Genomic DNA, 21,977 nt, shown 5'->3' with positions numbered 1-21,977 from the left:
AACTTGGGAATAATGATCTGCCTTACAAGATTTTTAGAGGATTAAGTAAGGGAATGAGATCATCTATTTCACCATCTATTTCACTGCATTAGTGTAATCTAAAGGTTTGAGAGTATGTGATATTTTTGAAGGGAGAAAGAGAGAAAGGGAAAGAAAGAGACGGGTATAAAACGGTAAAGGATAGAATGTTCTCAGGTATATGTTCCTTGAGAAAACTGATTTACAAAACTCCCCTGACATCAAATATGTTTGGCAGTGGGCAGGGGAAGCTTGAGAACAATGGCAAAAACACATCATGTGTATTATGCTGCCCAAATCATTTAATCTGCTCTTTGAAGGTTTTCCTTAAAATGAGAACCAAATAGTTAGCCTTTTTTACTTACCATTCAGCCGGATGGGTTCAGAAAGAATCTAGGTAGATTGTGAAAAAAAGACGCCAACCAAATCTAATAATCTATACTTCTGAATATCCTAGAGTCAGCAACCTCTATCAAATAGAAATAAAGGAGAGGGTGTGTATTAGCTCTGATTTGCTTGACTCCCAAAGACAAACTCTTAGCAGAGTGATCAGATATTACAGAGTATCTCTAAATCATGCACAGGAATTACTAGTACCAATTTCATAGCTCTTCTCTACATGCAATAGGGAATTCAAATCTAATCTTGTGTTTTTATATTAGAGTCATGTTGTTACTATAACAAAATATTACAAGCATAGTGTTTTAGACCAATACAAATGTATTATCTTACAGTTCTGGAAGTCAGAGGTCTAAATGGCTCTCACTGGGCTAAAATCAAGATGTAGCAGGGAGACACTATGGGAGAACCCATGTCCTTACTTTTCCCTACTTCCAGATGTCACCCTTATTCTTTGGCGTATGGTTGCTTCCTCTATCTTCCAAGTCAATATGGCTGGTCAAGTCTTTCTCATGATCCATCATTGACATTGCCTCCCTCTTCCACATTTAAGTACCCTTGTGATTACGTTGAGCTCACATAGATAACCTGGGATAAAGTCCTTATTTTAAAATCAGTCGATTATTATCTTTGGTCACATAATGTAATATATTTAACAACATATTTAAGGGATTAAGACATTACCTCTATTATTCTTCCAATCACAGTTCTGTCTTCTCCTCTTGATCCTGATAACTACCATATTAAACCTTGTTCTAATTCAGCAGGTCTCTTTTTTGCAGAAAATGAAAATATATGTAAAAGTGGTTAAAAAACAAGACTTATTACAAGTTATTACAAAACTTTATCCCAGGAGTTGGCAATAATCAAAAATGATATTATTTTTCAGGGATGACAATGCACCACTGCTTGTTTTTGGCTGCTGGCTTTCTGCCTGTTTTGATTATAAGAAGCTATGAGGTTGGTATGCTTCATAATTACTTCCTAGAAAAAAATAAGTGCTAATCCTATAGTAAAACTCACTTTGTTACAGGCACTGTTGTGAGTACGCTACAACCATTACTCACCTAGTTCTCATCACAGCCCTACTATTCTCAATCCTACATTACAGAGAAAAGTTAAATCACATAACAAAGTTCAGATAACTAGGAAGTGGAAGAGCCTGAAAGTAAACTTAAGTAGTTTAGCTCCATGGGCCATGGAGTTTAGCTACCATAACTACATGGGGAAAAAATACTCTTTTGTTTAGTTTACCTGGGAAAGGTAAGTATTTCATCAATACCCAAACTGAGCTACCTGATCTGTGATTAGAACAAGATTTTAACACATCAGAATCGAATTTAAAATGAAAGGTGTTAACAGCAAGCAGAGAAGTGTGAGGAGCAATTAACAATTAAATAAATATATGAGGCCTGAATCTCATTAATTATTGAAAACAAGAAGTGCAACAGTCAGAAAACAGAAACAAAACACTCAATGGGATAATAATGAGTAAGTCCCTAATATTTTATACTCAGCCAATATGTACCCCTAAATAACCTCAATGATATATAGAAAATATTATATTTTTAATGTACCCAAAATATTTTTATTATGAGCTGAAGTCAATAGCTTTGTTATAGAAAATGAGTGGTTTTTATTTTTTTATGTGCTAGAACGGAGAAGTCAAAGTGGAAAGAACTTAATATTATGAATGAAAGAAAATCCATGTGTGTCTACTGCGGTGTAGTTTGGATCACATTACTCACACCTCTTCCCCAAAAAGAAACCAGGTAGAGCTCTTATCCAAAACCCTACAATCCTCCTGTAAGCTGGAAGTAGAGACTTGAAGAAAACTTCTCCTTCCTTCCCTCTGATTCTCTGCCCACTTTACTCTCCCAATGTGGAGCGGGGATCTTCACACTTCACAGTCAGGAAAGGCTGAGCTGAAGCACAGATAGAGACCATTCCAGAAGAAAAAGAAAAACAAAAAGACAGACAGTGAAAAAGCTGTATTTGCCTTTAAAGCCTAGTTAATGCTAAGCTGGTCTAGGCCACTAAGCCCAAGTTCTGGGAGACAGCCTGATCCAGGTTACCATGTGAAAGAAGGAATCAACATCATAGTTAAAAGCCTAGATCAAAAAGTAGATCGGTAGAACCCCTCCCATTCAAGGGCACAAGAGCGTGATCCAATACTGGCTAAGAATACAAAGGAAAGATACAAAAGAATTGAAGACATTGATAAAACAACATATATACATTGTGTAGCTAGATGATTATTGGAACATTTGTATGCAATTTTATACACAGTTTGCTCACAAAATGAAGGTTTAAGGATTTTAAATGAAAACAAGAAGATAAGACAAATTAAGCCCAAATGCAAATTTATCACATAAACTTTAAACATGAATCCCACTTAAACTAAATTAAGATGTTCCAATTTGTCCAAAAATGAATGAATGAATAAACAAACAAACACTGTGATACATATAGACTGACCACCAGGCCAGTCTATAATGAACGTTATTTTAAACTTCCCTGCAATGTTAAGAGTTCACGGGGATACCAGGCATTTAACTGCACAGAAATAGTTTTTTACCGAGATACAAAGTTTTCCATCAGAATCTGGAAATTTCCATCAGATGTTATAAAATAAAGTCTTTCAAGGAAAAGTATAGGGAGTTGCAATCAAGTTGTTAAATTGATTTGATCTCATCTGATGTAATTTATGACTTATCTGGTCATTAGGTTAGGTAAGGCCTCAGATCTGAAGGGTAAATTGGCATTGCTTGGTAGAGCAAGATGAAAGAGCATACCAACTAAGAGACAGGCTAAGGCTAATATTCTGAGGTGGGATGGAAACAGGCACTTTGGACTAACTAAAAGAAAATCACTTCCTAATCCCCTCCCCTTCTCCCTCATCCCACCCTGCTCCCATCTAGCAACCGTAATTTCATATATATATATATATATATATATATATATATGTATATATATATGACTATATATATATAAACCATAATTTCATATATATATGACTATATATATATCATATATATATATATCATATATATATTATATATATATATATATAATATATATATAAAGTCACAGAATATGGAGTTCAGCATAGGGAATAAAGTCAATGGAATTGGAATAGATATGTATGATGTCAGAGGGCAATAGATGGGGGGAGGGGGGTTATCATTTCGTGAGGGGTGAAATGTCTATTACATTGTTTTGAACACCTGAAACTAATACAAAAATAAAAAATAAATAAAAATAAAATGATTGAAAATAGGGAAAAAAAAAAAAAAAGAAAATCACTGAGACAAAAGCAGAGAAGAAACAGTAGGGGAGCATGTCCTGAATAGAGCTTGGGAAGCCAGCAGAGTCGTCATAGCATTTGTTAAAGATTTAGTTCTTCTGTCTAAGACTTGGAAACTGTCAAAGACTTTTAACAGAAAGTGACTCTATTGTGTGTATATTTTGAAATGTTTACTCTGGTTGATGACTGGAGAATGAACTGTGAAAGACTGGAGAGTGAGAAGGAGGTGTAGAGGTGATACGGCGTGTGCTAATTCTGGGAGCGCAGTAGGAGGCTGTAACCACAGTCAATTCAGGGAAATGAAGTCTGAGAGGTAGGAGGAAAATGAAGAGAATGTCCCTTACACTAAGAAAAAGACTATTTCTACACTGACAGCTTAGTCAAAGGAGTCCTACTTAGCCAGTAGACCAAGTAGGATAAAGATATTAAACAATATATTGATTTTCATATTGAGCTTGTCGGTGACTCCAATAGGATTTGTTTCAAAGAAGAATACCTCAACTTTGGCACTACTGACATTTTGTATGGAATCATTCTTTATTGATATGAAGTGCATGTGATATATCAGAAAAAAAGAAGCTGCTCTCTATTGCAATTAATGCAACCTACACATTAAGGCCATTTATTTCTTTTGTCTGTGAATTATTGAATAAAAGATAAACAAATTTAAAAAACAGTCACAAATTCTGGATTGTTACTGATTTGAATCTGATTTTCTACTTACATATACAAATGCAAATATTAATGTTTTCTCATATGAATAAGACAAAGATGTAAAATCTGAGTTACAGACACTTGAGGTTTTGTACTTAATAATGAATCTCTTAGATTAGGTTTTCCCAGACACATATCTTTAAATAAGAAGTCAAGTGTAAATGGTTTATGTGAAAAGCAAAGAGCACTTCGAGAAGGTATGGTAGGGAATGAGCCAAGGAAAAGAAGTCCGTAAAAAGTATGATATCAAAACATCTTCTACTGTGATTCAGATTGCCCAATAAAAAGTGTTTCAACATGGTCCAAAGTACCGATCATACATTTAAAAACCTCAATCACAGACTATCCGGTGTGCTATTCTATAGACTTGTATAATGTCAGACTGACATTCAGAAATCCTCAACACTAACACTGGAGAAATGGAAACTAACATATTGAGACAACGTAAATTTTAAAATGCTGTCGATCATTCTTCATTCAATGTGGACTATAAATGAATATTGTGTATAGGTCTGCAAGTAATGTATTATACATGAAAAATTGCACTTAAGAGAAGTAAGACTAATTAATAATATTCTGGTAACAGGCCAAACAAGCAATAGTGACTTACGATACAGTCCGCACTGACTCACCAACTGTCCAAGGAGAAATCGTTGTTCTACATAATACCCTCAGGAGAGGAGTAATACCACCTGCCAGCAACATGCTGAAAATGGTAAGATTAATTAAACAGCAGCAATAATGATGACAATAGTACATAGTAATGGTGTTTACTGAGCTTTATTAAGTCCCATTCAAATGCAATATACTAAAAGTTTGGTCTTCACAAGCAAACCTGTGGCATAGCAGAAGAAGAAACAGAGGCCCAGAGGAAGTAAGTAAGTAAATGTCCCCAATCGTACAGTTAGTAAACAACATAGCATCAATTGCAACTCAGACAGCCTGGCTTCATTCACTGCACCCTAGGACAGTGTTTCCTGAACTTGAGTGTGCTTCAGAATCAGCGGAAGAATTTGGTACAGCGCAGGGTCCTGGGCCCCACGCTCTGAGATCCAGATGTGGGAGGTCTGGGATGGAGACCATGCCAAGTCCCCAGTCAGTATAGTCAGTAGAGCAAACTTAGTTTAACAAGTTATTGAGGCATTTCCTAGCTGTCTTCATTGGGCAGCAGCCCAGAGGCTCAGACACTCATTTGAGAATCCAGATGTTCAGATTCTCAGCCAGGTGATGCTGCCAGGTAAATAAATATTGACAAATCTATTTCCCAGTTCCCTTAAACCCCTTAAAAGGAGACAGAAATTGTCTTTTCACTATAAACCTCGTGTGTGAGCAGGCTAGATGTTGTAAAACAAAACAAATTTAGGGAGGTCTCTCAAAACAAATTTAGGGAGGTCTTGTGATGAGCCTCACAAATGTTACTCACAGAAATATCACTTAGGTTTTTGGGAAACCTTATCCTAGTTCCTTGAACCCTGGGCTGACCTAAAGTAGTGAGGGCTAGAAATAGTGCAGGCTCTGGAGGGTGATTCTAAGGGATAGCTTCCTCATGCAAATGTTGAAGGAGAGGAAGCAAGTGAATAGAAAAGATGATTTCAAAATTCATCTCTTGGTTACCTTAGAATCCAACACAATAAAAATCAATAGCTATCATAGGCATTATTGCATTGTGAGTGTTGTTGCATCTGACAGGCATATTGTGCGTACTTATTGACAGTCATTCTTCTATAACCTTCTTAGATTAATATTTAATTCAATAATTTTGTGATTAAATACTGTTATTTCCATTTTACAGATGATGAATCTGAACCTCAGAGAAACAATGCATAGGACATGGATAGGAAGGAAATAATAGAATTACAGTAGGGCTGAAGATCCCATCACAACTGCCAGGCAGAGATTTTCCAAAACAGAAGATAAGTTTCTGTGCATTGGGTTAGAACCTGATTAAATAAAGCCACTTGTTAAAACCAGAATTCTTAGCTTTGGTGCAATAACAATAAATACTCACTTGTGATTTTAATCAGGGATGTATTACAATAAACAGAGGATTTTATCAACATTAATCAGAGGTAATGTCCAAGAGAGCTTCCTCAAAGAGGTCTGAACAACAGACTATATGTAATGAACGTTGCAGGCAGTTTATAGGATAAGACAAGCAGACTGAGATGGAGATTAGCATGCAGGATGTTTATTGGGGAACAATGTTCAGATTTACACCTACCTATGGAGGTAGAGAGAGAAGCAGCAATGGGCATAGGGAGAAGTTGGGCTATGCTGTAGTTCCAACAGAGGCCTCAGCTAATCCCATGGGAAACGATACAACGAAGACAACGCTTCTGAGTTTTCCTGAGTTGGAAGGAGGTGGCCTGGCATTTCCATCTAGCTGTTGGATAGGGGTTGCCCCAGGGAAGGGATTATGCTCATGGATAGGACAATTTTTTAGTGAGGAGAGATAGTAGAGCTGTCTGTGGGCAGGACTCCCAGTGTAAGAGGAAGTAAGTGCTTCAGTGCAGAAAGGGTAGCGTGTCATCACAGCATGCACAACAAGCAATCAGCTGTAAGTTAGCCAGATCAGTTCCTGTCTTAATCAGTTGGTAACCTGGTCATAATAGGCAAGATTTTTTCACTAGTGAGGACAGTGATGGTATTCCTACTGCCAGGAGATCTTAGGCCCTAATGGGATGTGTTGTGTCATCTCTATTTCGTCAGTTAGATGTATCCATTATTAACATACAACTTTTCTTAAATGAAATAATCAAACCCTACAAAACCATGTTTTTACTTTGATCCTAAGCTAATGAGTTACTTAAATTATCTCTCAGTTTACTGAGTTCATCCACCTCAGGTGTATTTCTATGAAACTGACACAGATAACAGCATATACATATACTAGGTAAACTTTTTTGATGCCAGGAAATATACTGAAAAGCTAAGTTAGGGTGCCATCCAAAAATTATTCTAAAGAGTGGCTGAATGATTTATGGAAAATTCTACCGCAAAACACAAACTCCACAACTTTTGCTGGCAATGTGTTGGACACAGATATGGTGACAGTCTTTTAAATGGATGTACACAATATGGAGGAAAGAGTGTTAGGGAGAGTATTTGTCACAGACTCCCGTAACTAGTGATACAGACTTTCTGCCTTTCATCTGACTTGGAGATATACCAAACAAAATGTTTCAAGTCTGAATAACTGACATACACTGAGAGTTAAGAGCACATACTCTGGAGCCAGAATAACCCACATTCCAATTCTCTTTTTGCCACTTATTTGTTATGTCATATTGAAAAAGCATGCAACATCTCTGTTCCTCAATTTCCTCATTTGCAAATGAGGGTAATAATAGTATTTCCCTTGTAGAGTTGCTGTGGATAAAAATGAGAGAATTTACATACAGCATTGGTAACAGGTCCCGGTATGTAGTATTAGCTATAATTTTTTTATTGTTCATAATTTTATATGGAGATATGTGACACTGCACTTGTTTCTAATCACAGCCATGATTTATTTATTGAGCATGTAGCATAAAATTTATCACACATAACAATTATATTGCAAGAATTATCATATTGTAACTTTTGAACAAATTATTGGGTACGAATTATGGGTTACATTCTATAGATGAAGAAACTGAGAGTCAAAGAAATTAAATAATATGTCAGAGGTAAAACTACTAATAAATCATAGGAAGGATTTTTAACCCTGGTTTGTTTTACTAGAAGCATTTAGTTAGTGACTTTAATACTTCTCAGAGAGAAGCTGCATCTGGACTTTATTACCAAATTTTTATGGTGTAAATTCAAGGGCTAAAACAATGAATTGGAAATTTTGTCTTCCTCTTCCAACCAAAACATTTAAGAGTAGTATTATTATTACAATTATCTGATACAATTGAGGATATTGCTAGCCTTCGATTTTTAGAAACAATAAACTAGAATCTTATATTGGAAATGTTAAGATCATATGTTTGTATTTTACTCTTCCACTGCAGAGTTGGAGTGAAGAAGCTGCACAAAATGCCAACAAGTTGTCAAAGTATTGTAACTTGGCAGTGAGCAACGCTCTTAAGAGACGAATTACAAGTAAGTATATGTCTATATGATCCACCTTTGTGTTCAAAAGTCCTCAGGGATTGTTAAATAACATGGAAAGTGTAAATGAAGTCATCCAGTCTACATTTACATTTGCCCCATAAACGGCAGTGAATTGTGGCCCACTACATTGTTTCATTAATATTAATTTTTTACTCTGGATATTCAAATTTTCAAATTTCAGATTTTTTTCATCAGAAGAAAAGAATTAAAACTCTCAGTGTCACAGAATAACTGAGTAATACAATAATGACTGGAGAGATAGCTTGACGGTTTCCAAACTATGTAGTTATTTCAGCTACCCACAATATCAACATATCTTAAGTTTTAGAGCACTAGTGCAGTTGAGAAGTAAGTTATATTCAACTCTACTGAGCTGCCCAGAGAACAATTTTAAGTGCTCAAAAATGAGTCCAATTTATGGCATTTATATTAGTTAGATCACAGCTCGTTTCTAAGAAAACCAATAGTACTTCCTACACAAGTAGAGATTAATAATATTTATGAGATACTTGCTTATTACCAAACATTTTTAAAATACTAGTGAAGCTTCTATATTTATAGTTCATTGAGCATCATGGCCCAATATTGTTGAGCATGGAATTAGCAATGTGAGTCTTTGTCCCTTCTCCAGAAAAAGGCAGATCACTCCAAAATACCATGTTTGATCAAGAGCCCACATCACAAGTGGATGGCTAAATGAGCAAATGTTTATTTCAAGGTCCTTACATGGTGAATACTACCTTTGTGTGGCTATTTTGAAACCATGGACCCTGTTATATCAGCTTGGAAGTGGCAGAGACTATAATGTTGATTGATATGATTTCCCAGCTGACATATCATTTCCTACTGTCAACTTCTCACCAGACCAGAAGTTCATTCATCAATGAGAAAGATGTCTGCCAACAGAGATCCAACTGAGTTGGCCTCTTATAAGACATTGCTTGGATGACCAATGACAGATACATTTATAAAATAAAAATGAGGGAAGGATCTTTGTAAAATGTTTCCAAGTTTTGAGAGTATGACCCAGCCCTTTTCCCTCTTTTCAGATACTTTTTGTGGAGAAAACAAGCATTTGACAACTTATCTTACGACATGGTCAAATGTAATTGGACTCTGGTACAATGAGTCTAAATATTTCACGCATGGGGAATGGCCATCAGAGGATGACGACATCACAGTTGATCATTACACTCAGGTAACCTGTGTACTGACAAATACACACATTGGTTAAGTGACTATAAGCGTGTGCGAAAAATAGGTGACTGAGAACCAAGGAAAATCATCCTCCCACATTTTGCAAACTTACACTCAACCCACTGAGGTCCTCTTATAATTTGCAACACAAGGAAATGTGATTCCCTTAATAGATGACTTAGGGAAGATGTTTCCTTCTTTACACATTTGATTTTCTGGGAAGTAACAAAATCATAAAATATCAATATCATTTATAAATTATATTTGTAAAGAATGACAATAATAGTGCCTTATAATACAGAGAACCCCTTCTTTCTAGTTTATTTTTCTCATGGTAAAATTGTATATAACATATAATAAAAATTGTTATTTTAACCATTTTTAAATTATGTAGCATTAATGTTCAGTGGCATTAATTACATTCAAATTGTTATGCAACTATCACCACATCCATCTCCAGAATTTTTCATCTTCCTAAACTAAAACTCTGTACCCATTACACAATAACTTCCCATTCACCCCTCTCCCTTTCCTCTGGCAACCACCATTCTACTTTCTGTCTCTATAAATTTGACTACTGTAGATACCTCAATAATTGGAATTATAAAATATTTATCTTTTTCTGTCTCCCTTATTTCACTTAGCATAATATCCTCAATCCATGTTTATCAATGTTATAAAATGTGTCAGAATTTTATTCTTTTTTAAGGCTGAAAAAAATTTCATTGTATGTATACACTACCTGTTTATTGATCCATCATTAATTAGGTTGTTTCCACCTTTTGGCTATTGAGAATAATGTTGCTATAAACATTGGTATACAGATATCTGTTCAGTGATTTGTTCAGTAAATATCATTCCTTCATCTTCCAAATCATTACTCTGCACTATGCTTGTTTTCTGTTGATTAAGTAAAGTTTCCTCTAGGTTTTGATTTTTATACAATCACCAATCAGCCTTTATCATGTTATCTGATTTTCCATATAGATTTGATAAGAAGAAGAGAATGATCCAGGGTCAATGATAGCCATCAAATATGCATATGTACGTGTATTATCTAAACACATGGGTATCTTTCTGTTTCTATGACTTCCTCGTAAATATGCTCAAAGTATCCTAAAAGCAAGGGTGTGTATTTTCAATTATAGATAACACTATTCATATTGTAATCATTTGGCAAATTGTAAAATTAATAATAAAATAATCTCTATTTTGCAGCTAATTTGGGCTACTTCTTACCTCATTGGCTGTGGAGTGTCATTATGCTGCCATAGAATATTACCTCAATATCTCTATGTTTGTCACTATTGTCATGAGTAGGTATTGTACAGCTTGGTTTCTCATAGCTTTTAGAACCAGACTCCCTCATTTAATCTAGTTTCTCAAACATTATTTAAAAAATCAAATAAATATTTTATTTCAGTCAAACAGAACTTTAGAGATAAAATGTCATTTACCAATTATCTACAGCATTACACACATACACACACACACACATAGACACTTTTCTTTACATCATATTTTTCTAAATAAATCTATATATCATAAACAGAATGTTTGAATTCAGAACTATTATCACTAGTCTTGCTATGTGTTATTGATTCTTCAAGTAATATTAGTTAAGGGAAACAAGTCTGAGCTAGCTTAAGCAAAGAAACAAGGGTTCAACAGAGTACTTTTAGAATTCAAGGACAGAAATGCAGAGAAGTATCAAGAATGAACAAAAAAAGCCAGTGTTCTTGTATTTAGCTTTTTAGTGTAATTATTGGTATATGTGTTTTCTTTAGAAATTAAATTTACATGTTATCAACAGAGTGAGTAACAATTCCTAAAATAAATAATCTTGATTGCTTCAGTGAGGGGCAGGTGTACTCCTTTTTCCCCATGGAATTTAACCGCTGTCTCCCACATGTGTCACACAATAAATGATGTTCAATATGAACCGATGAAAATGATTTATCTGATACTATACTATCACCTTTACACTTTGAAGTCTCCAATGTCACTATGGATTCAATATATATAATATACTCATTTAATAACTCCAGATGAATTATTTCTGGTCTTATCATGTCTTGATTTCAGTAGTTAATAGTTAATTTCAGTAGTTAATACTTAATTCAGTAGTTAATAGATAATTTCAGTAGTTAATTTTATTATCTATGTAATTGGTGCTGAGGAAAGTAAGATCTGCTGCATCTATAATATGTTAATTGTACTAAATCTTTAAAGGGGCTGGTGGTCTGTGGTGAACTTCTGACAATACAAAAAAAAAAGTAGAATACATGAAGTTGTGGTAGAAGCATTTTCTTGGCCAAGATTCTGGCCACTTTTCTGACAAAATGCTTTACCGAATTAAGTAATAAGTTTCTCTTATAAGGTAAAATTTTAGCAATTTAAATATCAAAGAGAAAATATATATAGAATGTTCTCTCAACAAGAACATTTACTTTATTTTTTAAGTGATATTAAGTAAGAATCAGCTTTCATCCGCATTGTTTTCTTGCATACCTGCTGGTAAACCTGTCTTTCCTGAAATTTCAAATTTCTCAGAACTGGAAATTCTCATCTTCACACTCTTTCCTCCAACTCTTTAGATTTAGCCTTGCTGATGTACTTTTATTTTTTATAATATTTCATTTGTTTCTATGAAGGACACTAACATATCGAGTTTCTTATGACATAATACATGACATAATACAAGATGAAATTAAAACATCTCCACTCACTTAAAATATTTCTTAACATTGTTAAGAACCATGCCCTTTTACATGACTTATGCATATAAGTAACAAAAAGTTTCCTATTGTAAATGGCTCTAAAGCCCTTCTGCTTCTTAGAACTTGATTCTTCACAGGTCCCGGTCTTGTTAGGACTCGACTGTACAAAGAGGTGCAAACTGCCTCAAAATATTGTTAGGATACCAGAGTTGCCTGTTGTACATTCAAAAATATAAATTATCATCATTGTAAGCCTAGAAATCTTAAATCTATCTTAAAGATTATTATTGTTTTATATATATATACATATATATATACATGTATATATATATAAGGTTTTCAAAAGTAGTTCTTAAAATTGATTATAAATAGTGAGTAAATTCTTATGCATTTTCCAAACATCAATTTTATTGGACCATTTTTTAACTTATTTTTTTAAGGGGAAATGAACCTGACAAAAAGAATAAACCTTATAAGAGGGGAAATCCATGTGGAGATTGTCCAAATGACTGTGAAGATAAGCTTTGTAGTAAGTTTCACATCTTGGTTTGCTTAATGCTGATTGTTAATCTGGGAGCCACGTGCCCTTTAAATCAAACATTTTAAAATGTTGCACTTTCCTATAAATTTCATCTCAATTTCACAGGAAACTTCAACGTTACTTGATTTCCCTTCTCCCTCCCCAGAGTGACCATGAATACCATTGATTACATCTATTGGAATGAAAATTAGAATAACTAGGTCTAAACTCAAGTTTCCACCCTAAAACATAAAGAACCTAATAGAAGCACCCTAGATAAAATGTTAACCTAAGTGTAAATTTTTCTCTGTTCTGTAAAAAGTTTCTGGGCTCTCTTATTACACACTGAAATTAGACATTTCACTTTCAGGTTACCAGTGTTCTCAGATTGCTTGTTGCTCCATAACTCCCCTCCTGCTTGACCTTGTTATAGCTTGTAATTTCTTACTGAGTGATCCTTATTCTTCCATGTTCCCACTGACACATCGGAAGGTATTAGTTGATGATCACACTATTCCTTGCAATACCTTCTTATATTTCTTAAGTAAATCTTACCTAAGCTTAACTAAATGAGTTTCAATTACCTGTTTATTCCCTTAGATAGCAAAAGTTTCTTCTTGTGGAGCCTCCTGCAAACATAATTTCTCAATCCCTGAGATTAATGTTAATAAAATAAGTTTAATAAGTTTGTGGAGAAATGACAAATCCAGGTAAAATATCCTTCATCTTCAGATTTGGAATGCCAGAAGTTTTATTGTTCTTCACCAGACCAGGCATTCTGTTCTCTTTTAAAGCAAGGAAAAAAATTCTCTTTCTCAATCTCTCTCTCTCGCTCCATGTATGTATGCATACGTGTGTGTGTGTGTGTGTGTGTGTGTGTGTGTGTGTGTGTAATCTTCTCTTTCTCATTGTTCTCTGTTCTTTTTCTCTGTATTTCTCTTTCTCTCACTTTCAACTTTACTTTTTGTACCCCAGTTTTAAAAAGAAATATATTTGGAGAAAGATAAAATATGTACTAATTATCTGTGTTAGGGGATATGGAGTAGGTTTTTGTGTCTAAGAGATTAAAATGAATGTCTACAGTAGTATGACAGGGTAAAAGAAGTAAAATAAGAACAGAAAAGAGAGAAGTATTACTCAAGAAGATTTAACCTATGATGTAGAATGTACATATCTTATGTCCTTTACTCACCTATAAATGCATGAAAAGATGAGAGTTAGAGAAGAATACATATCTAAGATTGAGATACACTAGAGTGCAAACAATGTTCAAAATATAAGACCTGGATGTGCAGATATAACCAATTTAGTACAATTCAAAAAACTTTTATGAAAATAAAGTTTCTACTTATAAAATACGGGAAATTACGTAAATTAATATAATTTATACAATATATATAACTATAGGAAAAGCAGTTCTAAGAGGGAATTCATAACAGTAAATACCTATATTAACAACAAAAAAGAGCTCAAGTAAATAACTTCATTTTGTACCTCAAAGAACTACAAAAAGAAGAACAAATTAAGCTCAAATTTAGTAAAAGGAAATAACAAATATTAGAGCACAAATAAATGAAATAGACAAAAAAATAGAAGAAAATCAATAAAACTAATAACTGTTTTTTTAAGACAAACAAAATAGAAAAAAAAATATTAGCTACACTTACCAAGAAAAAAGAGAGAGGATTCAAATAAACAAAATTAGAAATAAAAGAGAAGATACTACAACTGATAGCACATAAATAAAAAGGCTCAAAAAAAAGACTATCATGAACAATTACAAGTCAACAAATTGGGAAATCTAGAAGAAATAAATAGATTCATTGGGACACACAACCTACCAAGACTGAATCATGAAAAATAGAACATCTAAACCAACTAATTGCTAGTAAGAAAATTGAATCAGAAATCAAAACTTCCCAACAAAAAGTCCAGAACCAGATGGCTTCACTGCTGAATTCTGCCAAATATTCAAAGAATCAATGGTTATACTTTTGAAACTCATCTAAAAAAATCAAAGAGGAGAGAGTATGTCCAAAGTCATTTTTGAGGCCAAAATTAGATTGCTATCAAAATCAGAGGACACTACAATAAAAAAAATAAAAAATAAAAAAATTACATGCCAATATCTCTGATAAACACAGGTACAAAAATAACAAAATATTAGTAAACCAAAGGCAACAATACATTTTTAAAAATTATACACCATAATCAAGTAAGGTTTATTCCAGGGATGCAAGGATGGTTCAATGTCCACAAATCAGCCAACATGACACACCATGATAACAAAATGAAGAATAAAAATCATATGGTCATCTCAATGGATACGGGGGGGAAAAAGGATTTGACAAAATTTAACACTCTTTTATGATAAAAGCTCTCAATAAACTGGATATGAAGGAAACTTATCTCAATATTATAAAAGCTAGATATGATAAATACACAGCAAGCGTCATATTAATCATAATGAAAAGCTGAAAGCTTTTCCACTAAGATCAGTAACAAAACAAGTATGTTTTCTTGCCAATTTTATTTAACACAGTATTGGATGTCCTAGCTAGAGTAACTAGGCAAGAAAAAGAAACCAAAGACATTCAAATCAGAAAAGTAGAAGTAAAACAGTTTTTATATGCAGATGACATGATATTTTATATTGAAAATCCTAACAACTCCACCAAAAAAAAAAACAAAAAAGCCTGTGAGAATTAATAATTGAATTTAGTAAAGTTATAGGATACAAAATCAACATACAAAAATGAGTAAGGTTCATGTATACAAATAACAAACTATCAGGGGAAAAAAATTGAGAAAACCATCCTAGTTTCAATTGTATCAAAAAGAATAAAATACCTAAGAAAAATTTTAACCAAGAAAATGAAAGATCTATATACTGAAAATTATAACCCATTGATGAAAAAAATTAAAGAAGACATAAATAAATAGAGATGTACTGAATACTCATGGATTGGAAGAATTAATATTGCTAAAATGTACACATTACCCTAAGTTATCTACAGATTCAGTACAATCCCCATCAAAATTCTACTGATATTTTTCACAGAAATAAAACAATCAATCCTAAAATTTGTATGAAACCACAAAAGACACCAAATAGCCAAACCTATCTTGAGGAAAAAAACTAAAGTTGGAAGTGTCACACTCCCTGATTTCAAACTACATTACACAGCTTTAGTAATCAAACCAACATGGTATTAGCATAAAAACAGACACAAAGAACAATGGAACAAAAGAAAGAGCCCAGAAATAAACCAATACAAATATGGTCAATTAATTTACAACAAAGGACCCTACTACATACAAAAGTAAAGGAGAGTTTGTTCAATAAGTGATGTTGGAAAAACTAGAAAGTCATATGAAAAAGAATGGAACAAGACTATTATCTTACACCATATACTAAATTAACTCAAGGTAGATTAAAAAGAAGGTGGTCAAGATGGAGGAGTATGCAAATGCTGTGCTTACCTCCTTTCAAAACCACATTAAAATTACAATTAAACTACAGAATAACCATCATTGAGCATCACCTGAAGACTAGGTGAACTGAAGCCCTATGCTAAGATATATATAGAAGAAGTCACCTCAAGACTGGTAGGAGGAATGGAGATGCAGAAAGGGCTGGTCCCGCACCTGCATATAACCATTAAAAATCAGGAGGTATATCTCTGCTCCGGAAGACCACACCCCCAGAGGAGCAAGGGGTCCCAGCCCCACACCAGGTTCCCCAGCCCAGGGTTCTAGTCCTGGGAGGAAAAGTCGCTATAACTTCTGGTTGTGACAACCAGCAGAGATTGTGGCTGAGTAAGATGAAGGGTAGCTGCAGTCCCAGAGGTTCCTCTTAAAGGGCCTGTGTATGAACTTACTCTCTGATGGGCCCATTCACTCTGAGCTCCAGCAATGTGCAGCAGCTCGGAAGGCACCAGGGACATACGAGGAGGAATTGAGTTGCCTGGATTCAGGGCAAGGGCTGAAGGGACAGCTTTCACTCAGACAGAGAAGCCATTATTTCTTTGTTGAGCCCTCCTACCTCCTGGCATGCAGACACAGGCAAGTGCCATATTTGTGTCTCCTTCAACCTGGCTAATGTTGTTCACCACATCCTGGTGATTTCCTGAGACCCTGCCTTATACAAATTTTGGGTACACCCAAGCCATTTCCAGTGACTTCTCCATAAAAACCATCTGCTTTGGCTCATGCTGCAGATTTTCCTAAAATCTTTCAAGGGTTTACAAAACCCAAACAAGTAGCATCTGGCTCTGGTATGTTCCATACCTCTGGATGAGCAGACCTTAGCCTGACACTAGCAACAGCTGGCCTTTGTTCACATCTTGGCCTCTTGAGGCATCTCCAAGTACAGCGAAGGAGGTGGCCATCTGTGGATTGCTCTGTGGCTCATATCAGGTGGCCCTAGGAAGGGCACAGGCTATGGCTGAATTTGGCCTACAGCAAGTCCCATCCCAAGAGACCCTAGGGTTGGCAAACCCACTGGCAAGCTTCAGACCAAGCTGGAGCATGACTTACTGCCTCCACAAACAACACACCCAAAGGTACTAGAGCCCTGCTAAAACAGATTGTGCTCTGTAGGGTTAGCCCCTGCACCACAACTTCTTCACTGTAGTCATGGCCAGTCCTCACAATGAATGAGCCTGAGGGTCAATCCCTCCTATTGATGTGCAAATAGCAAACAAGGCTGAACTACAACAGGAGGATGCACACAGTCCACACAAAAGACACACCTGGAGCATCCTGCTCTGGTGACCAGGGACAAGGGACACGGGACCACTGGCCTACTACATAAGGCCAGTCCACTAAGTCCAGGAGTTATAGCAGCCCTACCTAATACATAGAAACAAAAGGAAAAGGGAGGCAGCAAAATAGGGAGACAAAGAAATATGTCCCAAATAAAAGAACAGAACAAACTTACAGAAAAAGAACTAAACAAAATGGAGACAAGCAATCTACCAGATGCAGAGTTCCAAACACTGGTTATAAGGATGCTCAATGATCTCAGGGAGAACTTCAACAAATATATAGGAAGCATGAAAATGGAGATAGAAAACATAAAAAAAGACCCAGTCAGAAATAAAGAATACAATAACTGAAATGAAGACTACATTGAAAAGAATCAAAAGTAGATGAGATAAAGAATAGAGGATTGAATCAGCGATTTAGAATATAAGGTAGCAGAAAACACCAAATCAGAACAGCAAAAAGAAAAAAGAATCTAAAATAATGAGGACAGGTTAAGGGGCCTCTGGGACAACATCGAGTGTACCAACATTGACATAATAAGGATACCAGAAGGAAAAGAGAGAGAGCAAAGAGTCGAAAATTTATTTGAAGGAATAATGATGGAAAATTTCCCTAACCTGGCAAAGTGATTGGATATTCAAGCCCAGGAAGCACAGAGTCTCAAATAAGATGAACACGAATAGGCCCACACCCAGACACATCATAATTAAAATACCTAAAGTTAAAGACAAAGAAAGAATCTTAAAAGCAGCAAGAGAAAAGCAGTTAGTTACCTAAAAGGGAGCTCACATAAGGCTGTCAGCTGATTTCTCAACAGAAAGTTTGCAGACCAGAAGGGATTGGCAAGAAATATTCCAAGTGATGAAAGCAGAGACCTACAACCGAGATTACTCTACCCAGCAAAGCTGTCATTTAGAATTGAAAGACAGATAAAGATAAATAGTTCATCACTAAGAAACCAGGTACAAGGTATCTTAGAGAGATTTCTTTAAGATGAAAAGACAAAAAATAAAAAACATGAGTAATAAAATGGCAATAACTACATATCTATCAACAATTATTTTAAATGTAAATGGATTAAGTGCTCCAATAAAGACATAGGGTGGCTGAATGAATGAGAAAACAAGACCCATACATATGCTGCCTACCACAGACTCACTTCAGATCGAAAGACACACACAAACTGAAAGTAAAAGGATGGAAAAAGATATTTCACGAAAATGGAAATAAAACATATTTCATGAAAATGGAAATAAAACAGACAAAAAAACTAAAGTAGTAATACTTATACCAAACAACATAGACTTTAAATCAGAGGTTATAACAAGAGAAAAAGAAGGACCTAGTAATGCCACTACTTGGTATTTATCCAAAGAAACCCAAAACGCTACTTCAAGGGGACATGTGCATCCATATATTCATTGCAGCATTATTTATAATAGCCAAGATTTGAAGGCAGCCTGGGTGTCCCTGAATGGATGAATGGATAAAGAAGAGGTGGTACACATGTGCATCTGGAATATTATTCAGCCATAAAATAAAGAATGAAATCTGCCATCTGCAACAATATGGGCAGACCTAAAGAGTATCATGCTGACTGTAGTAAGTCAGACAGAGAAAGACAAATGTCATATGATTTAAGTTATAAGTGAAATCTAAAGAACAAAATAAACAAACAAATGAAACAGAAACAAACTCATATGTAGAGATAACATTTTGATGGTTGCCAGATAGGAGGCAGTTGAGGATGGGTGAAAAAGGGGAAAGGAATTAAGGACAAATTGGTTGTTACAAAGTAGTCATGGGGATGTAGGACATAGCATAAGGAATAGAGTCAATAATATTGTAGTAACTATGTATGATGTCAGATGGGTGGTAGATTTATTGGGATGATAGGTGGGTGGGGTCTGGGGAAAAAGTGAAGGGATTAAGAAATACAAGTTGGTAGTTACAAAATAATCATGAAGATGTAAAGTAAAGCATAGTGAATATGGTCAACAGTATGGCAATAACTATGCATAGTGCCGGGTGGGTACTAGACTAGTCAGGGGCATCACTTCTTAAATTATATAAACATCTAACCACTGTGTTGTACTCCTGAAATTAATATAAAATAATACCGAATGTCAAATGTAATTGAAAAATTAAAAGAGGGGGGAAATTTGAAGGGGGATAAGAGTTTCAAATTTCCAGGTATAAAACAAATAAATTTTGGGGATGTGATATACAGCATAGGGAATATAGTCAATAATATTGTGATAGCATAGTACAGTGTCAGATGGTTGCTGGACTTACCATGGTAATCACTTCTTTAGGTGATTAATGTTGAATAACTATGGTGTACAACTGAAACTAATATAATATTGTGTTAGCTATATTTTAATAAAAGTCTTTTAAAAATAGATAAGAAACTTGAATGTAAAACTTGAAACCATAAAACTCCTAGAACAAAACATGAGGCAATCTCCTCAATGTTGGTATTGGCAATTATTTTTTGGATTTGATACCAAAAGCAAAGATAAAAAAAGCAAAAATAAACAAGTGGAACCACATTAAACTAAAAAGCTTGTGCATAGCAAAGGAAGCCATCAACAAAATGAAAATGCAACCTCCAAAATGGGAAAAAATATTTGCAAATCATATATCTGATAAGGGATTAATATCAAAAGTATATAAAGAACTAATACAAGGCAACAGCCAAAAATCCAAGTAATCCGATTTAAATATGGGCACAGGAATTAAATAAACATTTATTCCAAAGAAGATACTGGTATGGCCAACAGGCACATGAAAAGACACTCAACATCTTTAATCATCAGGGAAATGCAAATCCAACCCACAATGAATTATTACCTCCCACCTGGTAGAATGTCTAGTATCAAAAAGACAAAAGATAACAAGTGTTAGTGAGAATGTAGAGAAAAAAATCCATCGCATATCATATTTCTCCAAAATACTATATAGAAGACAGTGGGATAATGATGGATAACTTATTTAAAGAAATATTGATATACATATGTGCCTGTTCATAGACTAGAGTCCACTGCATTGTTACTTAACGTGATCTCTGGGTAAAGAGATTATTTGAGATATTTTACTATCCTATGTATGGATTTTATGTAATTTTTACATTGGCTGTTTATTAATTTTATTCATTAAAAAGAACAATTATAGATGACTCACACTTCCTGATTTCAAAACTTACTACAAAGCTACAGTAATCAAAACAGTGTGGTACTGATTTAAAGACAGACTTGTGCCAATGGAATCCAATAGAGAGTCCAGAAATAAACCCTGGCATATATAGCTGGATATTAATTTTAATAATCCAAAGCAACGCCTTAGGTATTAAAAGATAGAGCATCATCTAAGCAGACTACAATTAACAAAAGTTTTATCACTTTATAACTTATAATGATAATTTCAAAATGACATTGTAATTGATAAAGATGATTCATCTCCAATCTGCTTTGATATGTCCTACCAAAAAAAAAATTGTGATTAAAGAAACCTGTTAAACATCAGACCAGTCTTTCATCTTCTTTCTTTTATTAACTGACTTTTATTTATTAAAAATAAATGATTTATTTATTTAAATCATTACATGTTTTCCATTCTAATTTGATTAGCTCATAATAATCTAAACTAATTAGCTGTTGTTAATAAATTTTATGTTTATGTCTTTAAGGAGCTGATCTCTTTCCTCAGGACTGTGACCTTTAGAGACTAATATTGTGTAAACATGCTTTTCCCTTTCAGCTAACCCATGCATCTACTATGATGAATTCTATGACTGTGAGACACAAAAGAAGGCACTTGGATGCAAACACCCATCACTTCAACTATGCAAAGCTAGTTGTCTCTGTGACACTGAGATAAAATAACCTCTGTTATTTACAGGTATAATGTGCTGCTGGGAAAACATCTGCTGGATTGTATTTTTTACCTTACTTTGCTTCAGTAGCTTCTGATTAATTTCATTTGGTTAATTATATGTGAGGTCCTAAATTTCACTAATCATATATGGGCATCAATGCCACCCACTCCAGTCCTGATACATCCTGAAGTAACATTGTTTGAAACTTTCTTACTGTTGGAGTGAAAGGTCCTGTTCACCACCTGCCTCATATTTAAATCGTGTGATGCATAGTTCTTAGGTTGACATAATTGAGCTCATGGCAGAACTGGGTCCCTGAACAATAACCTGTGCTAGAGGAGGGTTTTTCTGTGTTTA

At 34.6% G+C, this 21,977-nt stretch overlaps 1 protein-coding gene across 2 annotated transcripts; it reads left to right on the top strand.

Moving 5' to 3' along the window:
• Positions 1–1,308: 1,308 nt before the first annotated feature.
• CRISP1 (cysteine rich secretory protein 1) lies at positions 1,309–21,627 on the top strand. Of its 2 annotated transcripts, none has more exons than XM_033103617.1 (7): positions 1,309–1,377; positions 5,025–5,153; positions 8,434–8,524; positions 9,586–9,734; positions 10,952–11,049; positions 12,894–12,982; positions 21,503–21,627. In XM_033103617.1, the coding sequence occupies exons 1-7, from the start codon at positions 1,309–1,311 to the stop codon at positions 21,625–21,627; spliced, it is 750 nt and encodes a 249-aa protein (XP_032959508.1). The 2 variants fall into 2 exon arrangements, with proteins under 2 accessions (XP_032959508.1, XP_032959509.1); XM_033103618.1 differs by having other exon boundaries at positions 1,309–1,381; positions 5,035–5,153.
• Positions 21,628–21,977: the final 350 nt, after the last annotated feature.

This window comes from Rhinolophus ferrumequinum, chromosome 3 (genome assembly GCF_004115265.2).
Source record: "Rhinolophus ferrumequinum isolate MPI-CBG mRhiFer1 chromosome 3, mRhiFer1_v1.p, whole genome shotgun sequence".
NCBI classification, from domain to species: domain Eukaryota; kingdom Metazoa; phylum Chordata; class Mammalia; order Chiroptera; family Rhinolophidae; genus Rhinolophus; species Rhinolophus ferrumequinum.
Note: the sequence above shows the minus strand (reverse complement) of the source record. Positions and strands in the feature narration are given on the sequence as shown.